Below are 17,723 nucleotides of genomic sequence, written 5' to 3'. Positions count from 1 at the left end.
TACAATCCCCCATCGATTTTTGGCAAGGATCATGTCAGTCTGAATCAAACATCCTGCCAACAAGCATGCCAAGTGGAGCTGGAAAGAAAAGCCTTTGCCAAAACAAAGGTGTTCCATATTGAACAGGAAATGCAATTACACAGATGAAAAGTGAACAGGGCTTTGCAGTGAACCTTCATCTCTGGCCAAAACAGGTAATACACAAATAGTTCTCTTCGCCCTACCTGGAGATGCCAGGGATCACACCTGAGACCTTCTGCATGCAAAGCAGGTTTCTCTACCACTGAACTACACTGCCCCCCCCCACCTATTAGGAAGATTCCTTATTTCATGTCAGATTGTTGGTCCAGCTAACTGAGCGCTGTCTACACTGACAGGCAGCAGCTTCCCGGGTTTCCAGACCAGGGTCTCTCCCAGCCCCATGTGGAGATGCCAACTACTGAACACAGGACTCCTTGCATCCAAAGCGTAGGTCCAACCAATCATATATGCAAAGTGGGACAGTTTGGTAGCCTCTGCACTGCACACAGAAAGACCCAGCTTCAACACCCAGCTTCTCTAGGTGGGACGGAGAGAGGCCCTTGCCTGAAACCTGGAGAGATGCTGCCAGTCAGTGCAGATAATACTGATGGTCCAACCTGGCATGAGGTCTGTTTCCTACTCTCCTATGGAACGCTGTGAAGCGTTCCCAAGACTGCAGCCTTACAGAGCAATCCTAACCACATAAACAAAGATCTATCAAGGTGGAAATGCTGATGAGCAAAACCAAAAGATTGAAAAGGGAGGGTAAGGGGTACAGGTATGTCTTTTTGATCTCCAGTTGTGCATGTTGCTTGCCACGCCCTCCTTATCACTCTACACCAGCCTTCTCTGGCACGGTGCCACCCATACGTTGTTGAATTCTGACTCTCATTATTCTTGGTCACTGACTGCTGAGAGTTCTGTAACACCTAGAGCAGTGTTTCCCAACCGGTGTTCCGCGGCACACTAGTGTGCCGCGGAATGTTGCCTTGTGTTCCGTGGGAGGGAGGCGGGCGGCGAGAGGCGGGGCGGCGGCGGCGAGCACACGCGGGGCGGTGAGCGAGCTCCCTCCCACATCCCATCGCCGCTCGCTTCGGCCGGCCTACTGGAGGAAGGCGTGAAAACCTCGCGCATGCGCAGGCCTTCCGCCTGCGACAGCCCAGTAGGCCGGCCGAAGCGAGCGGCGATGGGATGTGGGAGGGAGCTCGCTCGCCGCCCCGCGTGTGCTCGCCACCCGACTCACCCGCCTCCCTCCCACGGCACACCAGCCTACCTCCATGGGAGGGAGTCGGGCGAGTCGGGCGGCGAGAGGCGGGGCGGCGGCGGCGAGGAGAAGCCGCCCAGCGCGGGGCTCTCGCCGTCTGCCTGCCTGGCTGCCTGCGAGCTCGGTGGGCAGCGCTTCCGTCCGCAGCGCCCGCCTCGCAGCTCTCATTCCCTGCCCCTGCCAAAGCTCACCCAGCCAAGCCGCGCTCTCTTTCCTGCCTCGCTTTGCTGCCTCCTCCCCCCCCCACCCCCAAAGCTTGGACGTTCCCCGGCAGGAAGGAGGGAACTTAATCCTCTCCAAGGGCTGCGGAAAACAGACATGCAAATGGGGGCATGCCAGCTCTTCAAGCGCCGCCGGCTTTCTTCGGGAATTACCGCCCGCCGAGCCCGGTAACGCTGACAGGCCGAGCCGCGGGGCTTGGCAGCGCAGCCGGCAGAGTGTGGCAAAGGGCGGCCGCCACGCGCCGGGCAAGGCGAGACTCGACGGGGAGGACACCGGCAGCAGCGCCCCCCCCCCCGAAACCCGCTCCGGGCAGGTAATTCACAGAGAGTGGACAGAAGGAAGCCTTAAAGGGCTTCAGCCTCCCAGAGTGGCGGGGAAGAATAATAATAATAATAATAATAATAATAATAATAATAATAATAATAATAATAATAATAATAATAATAAAATTGACAGGTGCTGTTTTTCTAGGTGAGGGGGTGGGGACTGTAATAACAAAAAAATCAGCTGTACATCAACCGCTGTTTTGCAATGAGGAATTGCAAATAAGGAAGATCAAAAGGAGAATGTTTTTTTTTGGGGGGGACTCTCTTCCTCTTCCTCCTCCTCCTCTCATTCTTGCTCCTCTTCCTGGCAAATGGGCTGCTGAGACCCCTTCTCTCTTGGGTGCCGGTGGGTGCTGTGACGTTGACGCTGCTGTGGCAAGTGCCTTTACTTAGCAGAGTGCATTCCCCTTTACACAGGAGGGGAGGGAAAAAAATTGAAACTTACACTTTCGTGCATCCCTCCCGGCGCGACGCTGCGCGCTGACGTCACGGGGCTGTAATGGTGGTGTGCCTCGAGATTTTTTTCATCAAACAAGTGTGCCTTTGCCCAAAAAAGGTTGGGAAACACTGACCTAGAGGGCACCAGGCTGCTCCATTTGCATTCAAGGTGTTTTAGGATAAGTGTTATACAACCTTGGATCCTCGGGTGTTGCTGGACCAAAACTCCCCCAAAAAGCAAGCAAGCACCTACCTGATTTTGTTCCTCTGTCTCCTTCTGGAGAGAGAGGCTCCGGCATCACCATCAGAGACCTCACACCAGGGTTTTGATTGACCATGTAAAAGGGGCAGAGGACTCCATCAGTTGACAGCAGCAGCAGGACCGGTGCTGGGTCCGTGGTTTTATCCTCACCTGCAAAAATGCCACAAACACACACACACCATGACCAGACATGTTCAGCAGTACCTCCACTTAGTAAGCAGCCCTCAGAACAAGTCCGGGACGGGACCAGGAAGTTATGTTAGAATGGCAAGAGTTTAAAACTTTACAAAGGGAACTAAGTGCCCAAGATGACTTCTCTTGAATAATGCAACATGTATTACAACTCTGTTCCATGCATTTCTAGTCTACCCTTTTTTTCTTTTACTTATACAGGACACATTCCAGCCAGGCAAAAAACAGTGTCAGCTGGGGAGAGTCCCATGGGCCAGATGGAGGCCTGGAGGGTCACAATTGGCCCCGAGGTCGCAGGTCTGCCCACTCTGAATAGCCTCAAGAATCACAGTTAGAAGGTGGGAAAATAGCACTTCCAAGTATATTAATAGCATCTTCTCAGGACTAATGACCAGCACTAAAGCTCCCTCTACAGCAGGCGTGAAGAAGCTTTAGCCCTCCAGATGTTGCTGAACTACAACTCTCAGCATCCCTGGCCATGCTTGCTAGGGCTGATGGGAGACATGGTTCAGCAACATCTGGAGGGCAAAAGGTTCCCCACACCTGCTATAGAGAGCACTGTTGTTTGCTTTATGCTTAACCCAAGAGCAACATTCATATACTTACTAATGGTTATGGGCATGTTGCTGGTGTAATCAACGGCCACGCCTACGGGCAAAGTGTCATCGTTCTTATCTGTGACCGGAAGTTCTGCTCGGCTGGAGTCTTCCAGAACCCACAGCTCCCAGTTGTTCTGTAAGAAGGGTTAGTTTAATTAGTACTAGGAATCAGGATCTTGGTCTATCTAGCACAGTATTGTCTACACTGACTAACAGCAACTCCCAACGCTACCTGGAAATGCTGGGAACTGAACCTGGGGCCTTATGCTTGCTAAAGAGATGCTCTGCTACTGAGCTATGGCCGCTCCCCAATGGCTCTGTGCTTTGGCAACCTCTGGAATCGTTCCAGCCAGGGAGGTCAACTTGTAATAATAAGGGCTTTTTTCACTTTAAAAAATCACTGTGGCACATGCAGTGGAGAGGAAAATTACTATTATTCCTTGGTTCATTTATAAAGATTTTTGTGTACAACCAACTCATATAAAGTATTGAGGCAGCACAGTGGTACCTCAGGTTACATATGCTTCAGGTTACAGACTCCGCTAACCCAGAAATAGTGCTTCAGGTTAAGAACTTTGCTTCAGGATAAGAACAGAAATTGTGCTCCGGTGGTGTGGCAGCAGCAGGAGGCCCCATTAGCTAAAGTGGTGCTTCAGGTTAATAACAGTTTCAGGTTAAGAACGGACCTCCGGAATGAATTAAGTACTTAACCCGAGGTACCACTGCATACAACAATATGTACAAGTACAAGTGAAACATTATGAAATAAACATTTAAACAACTGGATAATAAAAAATGTTTAGGCAGTTGCATGGGCTTGTTGGCATAAAAAGGTCTTCAAGAGATGCCTTAAAGTCAAAAGGGTATATCTAGTCCACCATCATTGGCAGGGGTGAGTCCACGGTCCACAAAAGCAAGAGCCTGAATAATGTAACTGTTAGCAGGTCGGGCTTGGAGCTGGAAGCCCAGGATTCAAATTGATCAAGTTCACTGGGCCAGTCTGTGCCTCTCAGCCTAAACTACCTCACAGGGTTGTTGTGGGGATTAAATGAGGGGGAGAACCATGTACACCACCTTGAGCTCCTTGGAGGAAAAAAGGTAGGGTATAAGTGCAATCAATCAATCAATCAATCAAGATAATAAATAAAATATTCTGTCCCAGTAAGTGCATGGGGTTCAAGGTGACATGAGACTTTGCTATTTCTTGCTGCAGCTGACTAATAATAACTACCCCTCTGGAACTCTCACTGGGACCTCTGATCTTCTTATAAGAGGCACTTGCTGGGGAAATAGGAAATGGGATTACCTTGTCTCCTTGCCTTGCGAGGATGCTGACCTCTGTGGAAGCAGCAGATGTTGCAAGGACCACATCCCTTGAGGAAGGAAACAACAACCACAAATCCATAACCCACTTCAAGCAGCATAAACACATTGCCCTGTTAGTTTCAAATAACAATCTTTAAATACACCCAGCCCTTTGCTCACCTAATTAATGTTAAAAGGGAACTATTCAGTGTTGTATGATCGCCATTACTCACCATTCTTCAACGTAGTTAAGGAAGTAGTGATGTAGCCTCTCAGAACAGCTGCCATAACAGGGCTCCATAAAATTCACAAACAGCTCAGGCCACTTGTCTTCCTTTTTCTGAATGGGGAGACAGAATGGGAAATAGTGTGTAAAATGGGAGATGCAACATATGAGAAAAAGCGCCTTAAGGGAGGGGCAGCTAACAAATGACCCTGCAGACGCTGGACTGTTTTAAAATGTTTGCATCATTTATAACATACATAACTGTTTTATGGTTGCAACTGTTTCATAATTACAAGGAGGGGGCCTTCATGATAGCCTGCTCCCAGATTTTGTGGCTTCCTTCCTAGAGAAGCTAGACTGGCTCCTTCCTTGCTGTTCTCCCCTGGCACGTGAAGGCTGCCTTGTTCCCATGTGCTTTGGGGAACTGACTGCTTTTAAGGAAAGTGATTTGAATAGTGCTTTGCTATTTTTTGCTATCAATATTTTCATAATTTGTGTTTATATAGTTTTAATTCTATTACAGTTTAATTCTTTTTAAACTATTATCTTCTGTATATTTTAGCTTTCTGTATTTTATCTGTTTCGCTTTAATTTCTGAAATCCGCCTTGAGCTACAGTGTAGAGAAAAAGCAAGATATAAAGAATGCATTATTATATAAAACAAACTGCCATCATTCCTGAACACAGGCCATGCTGGCTGAGGCTGATGGAAGCTGGAGTCCCTACAGTGTGTGGAAGGTCAAGGGTCCCACACCTCTGGCCAAAAGTATGATGAAATGTTTCAATAACCACAAAATGATATGCACTCCTAAACCGTTTTGCCTGGCTGGGATGCATCCTGGAATTCTGATAATGCCTCTTGATTGTCTGACTGGAGGACAGCAAGGACTATTATGAGTGTCCGTAGAAACTAGCCTACTATCCAGAGGCAAAATGTACATCCATTGCTCTGCTCGCTTTTGCCTGCAACCCTGCTGCTCACCACTGGCATGTGGTCCCTGGAAAGCTGCTCAGGACAGAATGTGGCCCTCAGGCAGAAAGAAAGTTCCAAACACACAAGTTAAACCTGTGCATCTAAGAGGTAGACATCTAACACATGTTTGTATGGGGACTTGGCAAGCAAAACTGACACTCGCAGCAGAAGTGTGGAGGCTGCTGTGGTTGGTGAATGCTTCAATTTCCATGCAAGGTTTGACTAAATGGTTTCTATGAAGTGGGATTCTACATCTACTTTTTTTATCATTCCGAAGCCAGAGCCTAAAATGCAGGAAGACACAGCAGCACAAACCAGGGGCAAAGACCTAGCAAAATTGTGAGAATGACAGTAGCCAGCACAGACTTAGAAAGCAAACACAAGAGAAATAGAAGTTGCTTCCCCAGCACTTCCTCTCTTCACATACAGGGAGCACAGCCATCACCACTTCTGGTGCAGTTTCCATGATCCCATCCGCAGCCGCATATACGATAGTGAAGATGTAAGTGCTGACCCACAACACGCCCAAGACTGGAAAACAGAAATGTGGGTAAACTTGGGTTGTCGGGTTTTTTGCTTTTGTTTTTCTCAAGAGCCACTCATTATTATTATTATTATTATTATTACTTACACAGGAACATAGGGTTGTATGCAAGCGTGGTCCTACTCAGAGTAGGCCCACTGAAATAAATGAACCTGTGTAGAAGTCAGTTGGATGCATCCCACTGGAAGCTGCCTTATGTCAAGTCAGATCACTGGTCCATATAGCTCAATATTGTCTGGCAGGGATTTTCCAGGATTTCAGCCAGGAGACATTCACAGCCCCACCTGGAGATACTGGGGGACTGAGCTTGGGACCATCTGCATGCAAAGCAGATGCCCTTCCACTGAGTTATGCTGCTTTCCCCTCATGCTAGGAAGCTTCCCAATATCATGTCAGATCATTGATCCAGGTAACTGAGTGCTGCCTACAATAATTGGCAACAGCACTCCAGGGTTTCAGTCTCTCCCAGCCCCACCTGGAGATGAACATGGGATTTCTGGAGTCAAAAGCATATGTCCATCCAATGTGCTATATACAAAGAGGGACAAAGAGGGATATCTTGGTGGTACACCACCTGCTTTGCATGCAGAAAGTCCCAGGTTGAATCCCCAGCATTTCCAGGTATGGCTGGGAGGCACCCCAGCCTGAAATCCCAGAGAGTTGCTGCCAGTTAGAGTAAGCAATACTAAACTTTGTGGATTAACAGTCTGACTTGGTATAATGCAGCTGGTTAGTTCCTTTATGTGTTCCTTAACACTGTTTACTGCGTGAAGACAGAAGGATCTAGGACACTGGAAACCTTCCCTACAGAGGGCTGCATCCAGCAAAGTTCTTCTCAAGTAGACACACTGAAGTTAATCTGCCTAATTTAGTCATCTCCATCAATTTCAAAGGGGCTGCTGTGAGTACAACAGTTTTGTTGCTGTATTAATCTTAGGGAACATGACATATAAAGAGCTTCAAGTTTCAATTACAAATATACGAATTAAAAATTTAACGTAACAGATGTTATAATATGCCCAAGGACTGCACTTTTTTCCAAAAGAAAGGAAGGCATTATCAAATCTTTGCACTATAATGACCGCTCCACGCTTAAAACGGGGGGCGCCCTTTGCATGGACGTGTGCAGCCCCTAGATCTGGAGTGGCCCCAACAGCATAGGCTTGGCTTTGCCTTCCCTCAGGTGTGATATCTGGAGGTCTCCGCCTACCTCAGTCAGTTGTCCAATCCCACCTGGGGGAAGCGTTGCCAAGGAGACCAGGCCAGGTAGGGGAGGGATTACCTGCCCACACAATAGAGGGAGGATCTTACCTGGGAATCCTCACTTGGCTCCAGAGCTTCTCCAGGAAGGACGTCGCTGGACTTCCTCGCTCCAAAGGTAAGCCTGGGGCCTTTGCCCCCCCCCCCCACTAGAGGGATCCCAAGGGATAACGGGGGGGGGGTAATGGACTTCAGGATACCCCTTCAAAAGGGGATCCTTTTCCTTAGGTGGGCCCTGATGCCCCGGGGTGTTGGGTGGTGGCACGGGGGCCCCTCTAGCTGCCCCCCATGCCTGCGGGGGTGTGTGGGCCGCGCGGGGGGGGAGGCAACGCCACGCGCGGCCCCTTCCCTTCCCCCGCCAGGCCTGGCGGCCCTGGGGTGCGGCGGGTGGTGGAGAGGGGGTCCCCGGTCACCTCCCAGGGCCTTGGTGGCCCCCAGACGGCCTTTCTTAGGCCGCAGGGAGGCCCGCCGCGTTTTGTGAGGCCTTACTAGGCCTTGGGGGGCTCCTCCGCGCCCCCCAGCCCTGGAGCCTCTCCTGGGTGGCGGGAGCCTTCCCGCCGCCCCCGCGATCGCCGGGGGGGCTGCGGGCCCCGCCGCGCGGCCTCCCCCGGCTCCGGAGGGCTGCCTGGGCCGCAGGGAGGCCTGGCTGGGCCTCGGCGAGGCCTTGTCGCATTTTGCGGCCTAGCCGGGCCTCCGGCGGCCTTGGAGCTTCTCCTGGGCGGCGGAGGCCTTCCCGCCAGACTCACAATCGCCGGGGTGGGGGCGCGGGCTGCGGCACTCCCCGGCTCTGGGTGGCCTAACCGGGCCTCGGAAAGGCTCTGCTGAATGGTGCGGCCTAGCTGGGCCTACAGCGGCTTTGGAGCCTCCCCTGGGCGGCGGGGGCCTTCCTGCCACCCCCCCATTCCGTGGGGGGGGGGCCGCGGGCCACACCGCATGGCCTTCCCCCACCTTTTGTCAGCCTTTAAGGCCGCAGGGAGGCCCTGCCACTTCGCATGGCCTACACCAGGCCTCTGGCGACCCTGGAACCTCCCCTGGGCGGCGGGGGGGGGACCTCTGCAGCCGGTGGGCATACCCGCCTCCCCCCCCCAGATGGCCCCGGGGGACAGTGTGTGCCTCTGCTTGCCCCACACCCCCATAAACTGTGGCGGGGCCTGCTTAGTGGTGGCCCCAAGTCTGCAGCCATTTCAATCGCGACCGCATGGCGGCAGCCACCGCTTCGACAGCCCTAAAATCTAAATCCGCCGAGCAGAGGAAAAAAGATAAAAAAGTGAGTGTTGAGCGTACCTTTCGTAATTGGCTCACCGCATACACCACTTACATGGGTATTATAGTCGCTAGTTAACCTGACAGGGGTTGGCACTTGTCCAACTACCTACTCATCATCCTAAAGGCTGAAGCCATGTCTGGGGGGGAGGCGGCACTCGCCTATGACCAGGCATTCAGGGAACGGGCGGCAGAGGACGACACAGTTAGATGGGATATCAAAGATGATGACGTGTGGTCTGAGTTGGTTGCCCCGTTCTTCAAGAAAGGGCCCGACAATGTGAAACAGTCCAAATATCAATCCAAGGCCCCCAAGAGATCTTGCTGGGAGTATAACAACGGTTCCTGCCTCAGAGAAAAATGTCGATTTGCTCATGAATGCGAGCGCTGTAGGGGATCTCACCCCACCATGAAATGTTTTCGGGGGAAGAAGCTTTTTCGAGGCTCCCGCGGATCAGGCGCAGGCACATCTCAAGACAAAAGAGAGGCCAGAGCCTCTACAGCAGTGTTTTTCAACCACTGTTGCCTGGTGTGCTGTGAGATGTTGCCTGGAGGGAGGCGGGCGAGGCGGGCGGCGAGAGGCGCGGCGGCGGCGGCGAGGAGAGGCCGCCCAGCGCGGGGCTCTCGCCATCTGCCTGCCTGGCTGCCTGCGAGCTCGGCGGGCAGCGCCTCCGTCCGCAGCGCCCGCCTCGCGGCTCTCATTCCCTGCCCCTGCCAAAGCTCACCCAGCCAAGCCGCGCTCTCCTTCCTGCCTCGCTTTGCTGCCTCCTCCCCCCCCCACCCCAAAAGCTTGGAGGATCCCCGGCAAGGGGGAGGGAAAAAAATTGAAACTTACACTTTCGTGCGTCCATCCCGGCGTGACGCTGCGCGCTGACGTCACGGGGCTGTAATGGTGGTGTGCCTCGAGATTTTTTTCATCAAACAAGTGTGCCTTTGCCCAAAAAAGGTTGGGAAACACTGCTCTACAGGCCCCTCTGGCGCTCAGCAAAGCAAAAACTGTTGGGAAACTGCCAGGGAGATAACGTCCATCATGGCCCCCAAGCCGGAGTTCGGAGAATCCATCGGCCTCCCGTAGTCACGCAGATCCAACAGTTAGGGGCACAAAGCCTTTGGAAATTCCTAGCCACATTCCTAGGCTGGTGCACCCTCTTTCAGCAGAAAACACAGTCAAAAGCTTGCACCGCAGAAGAGCAGAAGAGCATATTTACAGACTTTATTTAGAACATGAACAGAACAAAAGAAAACACGTCCATTCTCAGTCAGCGTCTCTGACCAACTGGCAATCGAAAGGAAACAACAGCAGAACAAAAACATCCTGTGAATAGGACATGCGCAGACTCTGTGACTCCCAAAGCCTGCTCCCTTTTAAGGTGGAACGGAAATATCCTAACATCCTCCCCCTTTCCGTGTAACCTGTTGTACCTGTGGTTCACCCAATTGCAACTTCTGTGTGTAAACCTTAAGTTGTTCTCTGTTAACAACCTTAGACAACAGATCAGCAGGAATTTCATTTCCTGCCATGTAGGACACCTGAATCAGTCCTTTCTGAATACACTCTCTTGCACGATGTAGCTTAATCTGCAAGTACTTGGTTCTCTGCTTGCAACTCTCGGAGTTCAGCAAAGCCAAACACGATCTAATGTCTTGATACACTTGTACAGGACATTTCACAGAAACTCTGATGTCCTTAAACAGTTGCATCAACCATTCACAATCCATGAGTGAAAATGACAGAGCATTGAGTTCTGCTTCACAGGAACTTAGGCTCACTGTTGTTTGCTTCTTGCACAACCAGTCAAACAGACAGTGGTTGTACATGTAGCACACTCCAGAAGTGCTCGTACCATCCGTGGTGTCACTTCCAAAACTTGCATCTGCAAAGATTTCAAGACCTCCAGTCTTCTGACTGGTGAACCTCAGCCTGTAGTGCATAGTCCCTTTCAAATAGCGGGCTATGCGCTTCAGAGCTTTCCAATCCTGAACCGTAGGATTGTTGGCATGTCTGCTAAGCAGATTACAGCTAACAGCTATGTCAGGTCTTGAACATCTGGCAATGAAATTCATCTTGCCTAGAATGCATCTGTACAGCGTTGTGTCAGAAAACGCTTCAGCAGTACTGTCTACCTGGTAACCTGTCACCATCGGTGTGTCTGCTGGGTTTGCATCAACCAAATTCAACCTGGTTAACACATCAGCAATTTTCTGTGTTTGGTGTACCAGAAAATTACCTGCTTGGTCTCTCTCCACCTGCAGAGAAAGATAGTTGGATACCTCACCAAGATCCTTCATGTCAAAGTGCTCCTTCAGCTGAGCTAGGGTGCTTTGGTAAAAAGCCTGATTCTTCCAAAACATCAGAAGATCATCAACAAAACATAAACAATACAGTTTGTTTTGCCCCTCCTCCTTGACAAACACACATGGATCAGCTTTGCCCTGGTGAAAACCTAGAGAAAGCAATGTCTCAGTGAGTTTTGTGTTCCAACACCTGGCACTCTGCTTGAGACCATATAAGGATTTCCGCAGTTTACAGACCATTCCCTTCTGTATCTGCATCCCATCAGGTGGAAGCATGAACAGCTCCTCCCCCAAAATCCCGTACAAAAAAGCTGTATTAATGTCGTGGTGGGAAACATGCAGTTTCTCCTCCGCAGCAATCTTGAGCATCAGCCGAATGCTCTCATATTTGACTGTGGGAGAGTAGGTCTCGTGGTAATCCTGTCCTGGTACCTGTGAAAAACCTCTGGCAACCAATCTGGCTTTGTGTCTGACTACCTTGCCATTCTGGTCTGTTTTGGCCTCGAAGACCCATTTGCTGCCAACCAGTCTCATTCCTGGGACTATCAGTACCAGTTCCCAAGTTTGGTTCCTGTTCAAGGAATCAACTTCAGCCTTCATGGCATTAAGCCAAGGCTCAGCATCTTTAGAGGTTAACTCCTGAACCTCTTTGAAGCTTGAAGGTTCCCACACCTTCTCTGAGCTACTAAGAACAGCAGTTGCTGTCTTAGCAAACTCATCAGCATACCTCTTTGGAGGTCTGCCCTTGGTCGCCCTTTCAGACCTACGTACTAGACGCAAGTCTTCTGGACTCATCTCCTCTTTCTTAGGAGAAAAATGACCAATGGTGAACAGTGGTTCTTCCAGTTCATTGTCAGACGCATCAGATGGTCTGACTGAGGCCTTTGCGCTCTGGTAGTCTGCTGTGTCATCACTGTCACTGACACCAGCAGCAGCGCCGCCCACTGAACTGGAATCCGAACTCTGATCATCATCCTCATCATCATCCTCATCATCCTCAGCAGCTTCCTCAGCTTTAGCTGCTTGCTTGACATCACCTTCATCCTCCTCTGGGTAACTCTGGAAAATTCCCACATTTTCCCCCCACTTGGGATTGTACTCAACACTCCTTGAGAACTTAATGGACTTAGAGTTAGTCATCCATACCCTGTATGCACCTTTTTCGTACCCCATGAACAAACCATGTGCCCCACGCTTCCCAAGCTTGTTGGTTTGTGGGGAGTGTATCCACATGTCAGAACCAAAGATTTTCATGTGTTTGGTGTTGGGTTTCTTGCCAAACATCTTCTCATAGGGAGTACAGCCAATGGGTGATGACAATCTGCGATTAAAAGAATAAACCAGATTCCCCAAAGCCTCCCCCCAAAACTTATCAGGGAGATTGGCATCATGCAACAAGGTTTTTATTCCTTGCAGCAATGTCTGATTTGCTCTCTCTGCAAGACCATTCATCCATGGCGATCTGGGCGTTGACATGTCATGCTGGATTCCCTTCTCAGTCAGGAAAGCTTCAAACTGCTGAGAAGTGAACTCCCCGCCCCAATCAGTAAACAAACAAGAAATACGTTTACCGTGCACATTCTCCAACTAAGCACAGAATGCCTTAAACTTCGGAAACGCTTGCGATTTCTGTTCGAGCAAAAACACATGAATGTACCTCGAAAAAGAATCAATCAGGATCATGAAGTACCTTGCTCCTCCTAAAGAGGGCGCAAGTGGCCCAACCAGGTCTGCATGCACTAGCTGGTAGGGTTTGGAAGCCTGCCTGCTAGACTCCTTGCCTTTTGGAGCAACTTTCACCTTGTTCTCTGCACAAGATACACACTTCATGTGAAATTTACAGGGTTTGATGTTCAAACCCTCAACCGCCTCTGGCATCTTGGCCAATGCCTTCCAAGAGACGTGACCAAACCGTCGATGCGCATCGTGAATGCAACCTGCATGAAGAACTTTGTTAGTTTGTGCAACACAACAAGAATCAGCATTAGATACAACAGCAGTGTCCTCATAAGTTATATGGAACAAACCATCCATAAACTTTGCATGCAAATAGTCCTCTTTGCCTTTACTGATGACACAGACGCTCCTCTTGAAGGAAATCTGAAAACCACGCCCAGTAAGCTGTGGGACGCTCAGCAAGTTGCTCGCCGCTCCTGGAACAAAAAGTACACCGCTGATGGTTGTGTGCAGACTTGCAAGTTTCACAGTCCCTTCTCCTGCAATTTGCAACGCCCTTCCATCAGCCAGGTGGATCTCACCTTCCTGAGGCTTGAAGGAGATAAAGAGATGGCGATCCTTCGTGACGTGGCGGGTGGCACCTGAATCAAGAATAAATCTGCCTTTGGCTGTTGGAGCAGTCTTTACAGCAAGCAAACCCTTGTTTTGCACCGCTGTGGGCTTTTGCAGCTTGCCCCCCCCCCCCGCTGCTCCTGGCCACCAGACGTGCCTTTAGCCTTTGGTGAAGCTGTGCCAGCAAACATAGCCTTGTTTTTCACTGGCGTGGGCTTTTGCAGCTTGCCCCCCTGCTTCTGGTCAGCAGACGTGCCTTTAGCCTTTGGTGAAGCTGTGCCAGCAAACAACGCTTTGTTTTTCCCTGGCGCGGGCTCTTCACCCTCCCTCTGCTTTGGGCCATCTGCAGACGCCTGCCTGTGTTTACCTTTGCTTTTCCAGCCTCTGCAAAGGCGATGGCCTTGGTTCTCACGAGAACCAGAGCTCTCAGCTGCCGACTCCTTGGCTCCCCCTGGAGGCTGGAATGCTGCCTGGGATGACGTGACGGTCAGCTCCCCCTGCAGCTTGCAACCGGTGCCCTCAGCATCCCTGCATTCACTCGCATTCTGGGAAACAGCTAGGACCTCCGATGCAGTCAAACTCTGGGCTGGGATTACTGGCAAATGAGCTTTTTTCAAAGCATTCCACATTCCACGTGCAGTGGTGTTGCCAGCCAGCGTCTTAATTTCCTCAAGAGATACGGATAAGACTATTACGTCAATCGCTTTCGAATTCTGGCCTTTCCATTTCTCTGTCAGAGGAACCGGAGGGGGCTCAGAAACGGCATGCCACACCCCAAACTGACGCAGCAAAGATTCACACCATTTTGCCCAGGTTTCATAATTCTGCCCATCCAACTTAGGGCATTCAGCATTTCCATAAGCTCGGAAAAACTCCATTCCAGCTTTTGGCATTAGCCGTGAGTCTTTTTTAACTTGAGAGACTCCTTATCTTGGCAGCCATTAATCACGAAGCCTTTTTGGCGCAGCTCCCAGGCCAATTAAGCCTTGCCGGAGATCAAAGGCTCCTTGCAAGGTAAAACAGAAAAGAGTCCCTTCCTTTCGCTTTCCCCACTTCATACCTCTCAAACGCAGTCTGTTGCAGCTTTACTCTCCTGTAGGTGCTATGAATCTGGGCCCGAAACCTTGTTGTTGGGAAACTGCCAGGGAGATAACGTCCATCATGGCCCCCAAGCCGGAGTTCGGAGAATCCATCGGCCTCCCGTAGTCACGCAGATCCAACAGTTAGGGGCACAAAGCCTTTGGAAATTCCTAGCCACATTCCTAGGCTGGTGCACCCTCTTTCAGCAGAAAACACAGTCAAAAGCTTGCACCGCAGAAGAGCAGAAGAGCATATTTACAGACTTTATTTAGAACATGAACAGAACAAAAGAAAACACGTCCATTCTCAGTCAGCGTCTCTGACCAACTGGCAATCGAAAGGAAACAACAGCAGAACAAAAACATCCTGTGAACAGGACATGCGCAGACTCTGTGACTCCCAAAGCCTGCTCCCTTTTAAGGTGGAACGGAAATATCCTAACAATGCCCGCAAATAGTGCTCTCCTTTCCCTAGCCCCCTCACCCATATCTCTATCAGCAATGCTGCCTTTGTTACACCAGTACCCCAATAAAGAGGCAGCAAAATACATTGAGGAGGTCTTTAAGGAAGGTTTCCGCATCCCAGTGGTAGGCACCCCCTCATGCACCAATCCCCCCAACCAAAAGTCTGTCCGAGATATGCCATACATCGCCAAGAAGAAGATCACAAAAGAACGCTTGCTGGGGCGAATGGCAGGTCCCTTCACAGAACCCCCATTTCCTAACCTCATAGTGTCCCCACTGGCTATTGTACCTAAGAAGGCACCAGGCGAGTTTCGATTAATACATAACCTTTCTTACCCAAAGGGTGGGTCAGTAAATGATGCCATTCCCGAAGAACAATGCTCAGTCAAATATGCATCTCTTGATCAGGCAATCAGGCTGGTTAGGGAGTTTGGCCCGGGCGCGCTCATGGCAAAATGTGACATCGAATCAGCCTTCCGTCTGCTACCAGTCCACCCCAGGGACTTCTGGTTGCTAGGTTTCAAATTCCAGGACCAATGGTACTTTGACAAAGCTATGCCCATGGGCTGTTCCATCGCATGCGCTGCATTTGAAACCTTCAGCACATTTGTGGAATGGGCCATGAAACGCAGGTCGGGGTCCCACCGCATTTCCCATTACCTGGATGACTACTTTTTCGTGCAGCCAGCGGGCTCAGATGCATGCGCTAGGGCGCTGGCATGCTTCATTCAGCTGGCGGCTGAACTAGGCATTCCACTGGCAGCAGACAAGACCGAAGGTCCAACCACTGTCATCTCATATCTGGGTATTGAACTGGATTCTGTCAGTCAAACCTCTCGCCTGCCCCCGGCCAAACTCGCCACGCTGCGGGAATTGATAACTACCATGATGGCCCAGAAGAAGACCACATTGCGTCAGGTCCAGACACTCCTAGGACACCTCAATTTTGCATGCAGGGTTATCTCGCCCGGTCGCGCCTTTTGCGCACGCCTAGCCCGCCTCACGGCTGGCGGTGGTGCCCCCCATCACCACATCAGGGTCACCCACACCATAAGGGAGGACCTCAAAATATGGCTGACCTTCCTGGAAAGTTACAATGGGGTGTCCTTTTGGCAAGATTGGCTGCTGCCTAAGGAACAGCTACAGGTGCACTCTGACACCTCTGGTCGCTTTGGCTTTGGTGTCTACTTCAGGGGTCACTGGTGTGCGCAGCCGTGGCCGACATCTTGGCACGCGGAGGGCATTACACGCGATTTAACTTTTCTTGAGTTCTTCCCAATCCTAGTGGCTCTCCGGGTTTGGGGGCACCTCCTCAAGGACACCAGGGTGTGCTTCTGGTCGGACAACCCGGCGGTGGTAAGAATCATCGCGAAGCAATCCGCAAAATCCAACAGGGTAATTCGCGTGCTCCGCCTCTTCGTGCTGGAATGTCTGAAAGGTAACATCTCCTTTTCCGCACGGTTCATCCCCGGCCTCAATAACAAAATTGCAGATGCCCTGTCTCGCTTTCAGATGGAGCGTTTTCGCGACCTAGCACCCGAGGCCGATCAACTCCCAGAGGCCTTTCCGGAGGACCTCTGGGAACTTGGACGAGAGAAGTGACAGCAGGAGTACTGAGCGCCCTTGCACCATCAACATTGCAGTCCTACACCAGAGCATGGTCCCAATTCGAGGGGTTCAGAGATAAGTTTGGTTTACGATGCAGACGTGCTGCTAAGGAGCATGATGTTCTAAAATATTTGGTTCACCTAAAGCGTAGAGGCATGGCCCTTAGGACCATCAGCCCGCACAAGGCCGCTATCTCATACTTCAGCAACTGTTTTGGGTTCCCAGACCCCTGTAACACTTTCCACGTAAGGAAGCTTATTGCAGGGTGGCGTCGCTCCCACCCGCCCATTCCAGATAAGAGGAGGCCAGTAACCAGTGAGATCCTCCAGATGATATGGGATGCGCTCCCCAGCATTTGCTGGTCCAACTATGAGGTTAGGCTCTTCAGGGCGGCCTTCTCCCTGGCCTTCTTTGGTGCGCTCCGTATCGGAGAGTGCGTTGGGGGCACACTGTCACCTCATCACGGGGGCTTGTCAGTGGCTGATATCAACCTTGACAAGCGCATGATACAAGTCAAAATCCGAGCCTCCAAAACCGATCAACTAGGTAGGGGTTCCATTCTAAGTCTAGCCTCCTCCCCACACACTGGACCATGCCCTGTCGCGGACACACGAAAATTCCTGAAGGTACATCCTCCGGGACCAGGCCCCCTCCTCATTCATGCATCAGGCCGCCCCATGACCCGTTGCCAATTTGTCTCAATATTGCGTAAGGCCATACATGCCTGTGGAGGCGACCCGGCACAATTTTCCGGGCATTCCTTTCGCATTGGTGCAGCAACCACTGCAGCTGCGAGCAGCCTCCCGGCCGAACACATAAAAACAATGGGGCGGTGGCGTTCAGCTGCCTTCAAAGGCTACATTAGACACAACCAGCAGGCACTGACAGATACCATATAATCCTTTCTTTCAGACTCAACCCCCAAACATGTGTGGATCTTCGGCCACAGCATAGTGCATTGGGCGGCCATCCACGCCACTACTGGTCCAGGCGGTGAACATCTGGGTCTGCAGCCAAAGATCTCCATTACCTGGTTCGGACAACGTGGAATGCGGTGGGATGGCCTGCTCCCTCGGTTGCGTCACGAACTTG

The 17,723-nt window shown here is 51.1% G+C and overlaps 1 protein-coding gene across 1 annotated transcript in view; it reads right to left on the bottom strand.

The window, feature by feature from the left end:
* The window catches only part of LOC309523258 (nuclear pore complex protein Nup214-like), a gene marked incomplete at its 3' end in the record, with an annotated part of 64,206 nt that overhangs the window by 36,296 nt on the left and 10,187 nt on the right, over nt 1-17,723 (bottom strand). Inside the window, exons 6-10 of the mRNA XM_082207043.1 lie at nt 6,256-6,359; nt 4,863-4,969; nt 4,631-4,697; nt 3,332-3,458; nt 2,525-2,683 (exon numbers count right to left, since the gene is read on the bottom strand). Of these exons, the coding sequence (XP_082063169.1) occupies nt 2,525-2,683; nt 3,332-3,458; nt 4,631-4,697; nt 4,863-4,969; nt 6,256-6,359 (564 nt within the window). The remainder of the gene's footprint in view (nt 1-2,524; nt 2,684-3,331; nt 3,459-4,630; nt 4,698-4,862; nt 4,970-6,255; nt 6,360-17,723) is intronic.

Source organism: Podarcis vaucheri (assembly GCF_965113315.1).
Source record: "Podarcis vaucheri genome assembly, chromosome: W".
Taxonomy (NCBI): Eukaryota; Metazoa; Chordata; class Lepidosauria; order Squamata; family Lacertidae; genus Podarcis; species Podarcis vaucheri.
Note: the sequence above shows the minus strand (reverse complement) of the source record. Positions and strands in the feature narration are given on the sequence as shown.